General features: G+C 39.8%; 1 protein-coding gene across 1 annotated transcript in view; it reads left to right on the top strand.

Annotated features, from left to right (window-relative positions):
• The window catches only part of LOC147629382 (tagatose-6-phosphate ketose/aldose isomerase, putative (Mog1/PsbP/DUF1795-like photosystem II reaction center PsbP family protein)), a 54,389-nt gene extending 52,599 nt beyond the window's left edge, over positions 1 to 1,790 (top strand). The window contains exon 8 of the mRNA XM_086812620.1: positions 1,643 to 1,790. Coding sequence (XP_086668746.1) covers positions 1,643 to 1,775 — 133 coding nt within the window. The 3' untranslated portion in view covers positions 1,776 to 1,790. The remainder of the gene's footprint in view (positions 1 to 1,642) is intronic.
• The last annotated feature ends 2,282 nt before the right edge of the window (positions 1,791 to 4,072 follow it).

Raw genomic sequence — 4,072 nt, 5'->3', positions numbered from 1 at the left:
ACATCTTTACATTATTGCTATCCGGCATTGCCGAGGCCTGCATGGGTGAGTTTTGTATGGTTAAAATAGGCATGTTGTTGAAATTTGAGCATTGTGATGAGCTATGGTGGATCAAACACTAGAATCAACATCATTAACAAAGTGATTAGTAAATAATTAAGATATAATTAGTGAGTAATTAGCAAAATAGATTAATGTAGGCATGGATACTCAAAAACCAGCAAATTCTCATTAGGGCAATGCCTCAATTTATAGAGCTTACATCAAGCATCTAATCCCATTGATTTCTCCATGATTCGTTCCACCTCTTTTCCCTGATTCTCTCCACCTCTTCACTTTTTCGAGAATATCTCCACACTTACTAAATCTTCTCATGCTACCCTTTATTCTCTCCCAGTAGATTTTTCTCATCTTTTCACAGGTTCTTTCACATTTACTCATTCTCTTTTACAGCCTCTAACCAAGGACTTGTTCCCGCACACACCCTATTCACTTGTATTTTCAACACCTCCCCTCAAGTGAATAATCCTAGCACACCTAGATCCTATACCAAGTTTGCCTCCCCTTACTTGATAGTCCGCGACCAGTGTCTACTCCTCCCCTCAAGTTATCTTAGCACACCTGGACCCTGTATCAAGTTTCTTTCTTACTTGACAGCCCGCGACCAGTGCCTCAAGTCCCTAAACTCCATAGTCCTTGACACTCTCTCTCTATGTGTCCAAGGATACTATAAGTGCCCGCGACCTTGACTAAAGTGCTCACACATACATCTATCTATCACGTGGCCTACATCATCGGTGGCGAGGTGGTTTTACTTTGTTGGGGCAGGTTACATTGGGTTGTGGGGTCTCTCTCTCTCAGAGATTTTCACATGGCTCCTCACTCTTTGGAGCCTCACATCTTCTCTTGTCTTCAGTCTTCTTGTCGTGGCAGCTTCTCTCCACGCGTCCGTGTCTTTCTCTTCTTTCAGTCTTCTTGGGGCAGCTTCTCTTCTCGTGTCCACGTCTTCCTTCAATGCTTCCTTTAGATCTTCTTGGTGTGGATCTTCCTCTTGGATGGAGATGTTCTTCTTCTTTCATGGGGCTGGGGCCATGAGCTCGTCCGTCAAGTCTTTTTGCTCCAATGTGAGCAACTTGTTTCAATGTTTTGCTGACAGTTCCTTTGGGCTTTTGATGTTCATCTTGTGTCATTATGCAATGCAAACCCAAATTTATGCGGGAGGTCTTATCTCTTGCCTTATTCTGGACAAGGGCAGTGTCTGATCCCATTTTTACACTGATGTAATGTGCCCAATATATAATACGTATAGCATTCATTCTCATGCACATTCCAAATGTAACTCTGGCTGTGAATAATCTTGAATTTGAGTGAGATTTACAGGCATTAATCAAGGATTAAATATAAAATGATGATTATTATAATTTTATCAGCACAATTTTACCAAAAATTACATTAAATCAAGGGTAACCAATTTGTACGGAATGATTGGAGTATCAAACCAACTCTGAATTGCAATCTGAAGTTATAGGGATCTGTATATCAGATACTTAATGGTTGATTTGAACCCTCAATTGCATCAAAATATAGTGATTAGCATTGATTAATCATTGATTAGCAAATTAATTCATTGTTTTGTGTGCAGAAAACAGAGTATGCAGGGAGTCGAGATCTGGTGCCTTAGACTTCAAATGAGCTCAAATGCTTTCAAAGGTATCAATAGCAATGAGTCTAGTAGAGGATTAAGTCAAGAAACACAAGATTTGACCAAATATTGAAGCTTAATCTCTGTTTTACCAAAGTCACCTGTAGATTTGATGAAGAGCTTGGATCTCACTGTAGACTTGATGAAACTGAATAATGTCTTTACCAGCTTGTAGAGCATGCTTGAAAACACCTTGGGCTAGGAGGAATTAGAGACATTTGATTTGAGCAAGAAGAAATCTCCAATCTCCTTCTGAAAAACGGCGCCCAATAAAAATGCGATTCCTCCCTTCTTCGCTGGCGGTTTGCGCTTCTTTTTTGATGAGCTTGAAGAGCTTTGAAGTGGCTACCATATGCTAGAAGGGTTTGCCCTAATTGCGAGTGTGCAAGGTGAATGGACTCCTCCACTGGCTGGGGGTACAGAGGTGAAGTGAAAAATAACTAAAATTTTGATTATTTTTTAATTATCTATTAATCTTAATTAATTAGATAATGGGCTCATAAACCTAATGGATTCTAGGCATGGCTCTGATACCATGTTGAAATTTGAGCATTGTGATGAGCTATGGTGGATCAAACACTAGAATCAACATCATTAACAAAGTGATTAGTAAATAATTAAGACGTAATTAGTGGGTAATTAGCAAATAGATTAATGTAGGCATGGATACTCAAGAACCAGCAAATTCTCATTAGGACAATGCCTCAATTTATAGATCTTACATCAAGCATCTAATCCCATTGATTTCTCCCCATGATTCGCTCCACCTCTTTTCCCTGATTCTCTCCACCTCTTCACTTTTCCCAGAATATCTCCCAGAATATCTCCAACCACAGTTCCTAAATCTTCTCATGCTACCCTTTATTCTCTCTCAGTAGATTCTTCTCATCTTTTCACAGGTTCTTTCACATTTACTCATTCTCTTTTACAGTCTCTAACCAAGGGCTTGTTCCCGCACACATCCTATTCACTTGTATTTTCAACACCTGTAAGGCCACTACTCTCTAGTTACTCCATCGACAGATGCAAAAACAGAGCATACTGACCAAAACTGTCCCCCCCAGTGAATGCATGGGTGCAAGCCCAGCCTCTAGGGGTCAGATTTTTGCTATCAGGAGCTTCTGTACATCACTGTCAATGGAGTGCTAATCATACCAGTTAGGAGACCTACTATCAAAACTGACGGCACAACTGTGCTAAGCACTGCTTGTCCCACACACCCACCAAATTTCAGTTTGTTATTACTGTCGATGGAGTGACCAGAGGCTGAAATATAGCTGTGTTAGGCCAATTGACTACACTTATGCTGAGAAAGAGGGTACTTTGGGACCCCTATACCTACTCTAAATGATAGCTAAGTCCTAAAAGCTATGTCAAATTGAGCAAAACATTGCAAAATAATTTCTCTGTAAATTGGCAAAAAGACCTTTGCATCCATTGCAACCTCTTGCTTCCCAGGAGCCTATTTTGAGCTGCAGAAGTCATATTTTGTGTTTTTTTAATGAAAATTGATTCTATTAAAAAATACACCCATTTTGCCCTCCACCCGCTTCCTTTTTTACTCCATTGCCTGTGCCAGGCACACCTCTCCCTTTCCCTGTATATGGTGTGGTCTCCTGTATATGGTGTGGCCGCCTTCACAGACAGCCCTCCTTTCCTTCCAAAGCCGCAATCTTTGCCGCCAAACTATGCTCCTTCTGCCACCACTATCACGCCACCGCCCATAACATTGTCAACAGCTGTAGCCAACACGGCGCTGTAGACACGGGCGCCTTTTCGACTAGCAGACGCAAAACGCCACGCGTACCTCCTCTCTTTTTTCCTTTTTTGATTTTTTTTAAAAAATAAAATAATAGTTTAATATAGTATAAATACCATAATAATAATGCTTATTATTATATATCAATATCTTATTTATGAAAAACCTAAAAACTTCACACATATTTTGTTTTGTTTTCTTAACATAATAATATTACTTTAAAAAAACCATCATATAATATCTAACAATAAATAGTATAAAAGAACTAAGTAAATATATATAATTATAATCAAGCACGAACCTACCTAAAAATTAAGGCTATTCGTGTACGCAAACCTGCCTACTCTCTAAGGCTATTTGCGTCTAAATTAGTAATATACTAACTATTATATTTAACACCAGGTTGTCACATGTCAGCATTTCGCCCAGCCGAACTCATTTCAAAATTTTCAGTTAAGGTTATTTTCGAAGGGTTGGGGTAGGTGGGGGTGCCATGTATTTGCATTCAAGCGAGTCGGGTGCCGCCATCATTCAAGCGAGTGCATGGGACAGAGATAGTGAGGGTTCCTACCCGCCATCAAGCAAGGGAGTGCATGGGATTGAGAGAGTAT

The sequence above is a fragment of the Cibotium barometz genome, chromosome 18, assembly GCF_041138505.1.
Source record: "Cibotium barometz isolate CiBa-2024 chromosome 18, ASM4113850v1, whole genome shotgun sequence".
Taxonomy (NCBI): Eukaryota; Viridiplantae; Streptophyta; class Polypodiopsida; order Cyatheales; family Cibotiaceae; genus Cibotium; species Cibotium barometz.
Note: the sequence above shows the minus strand (reverse complement) of the source record. Positions and strands in the feature narration are given on the sequence as shown.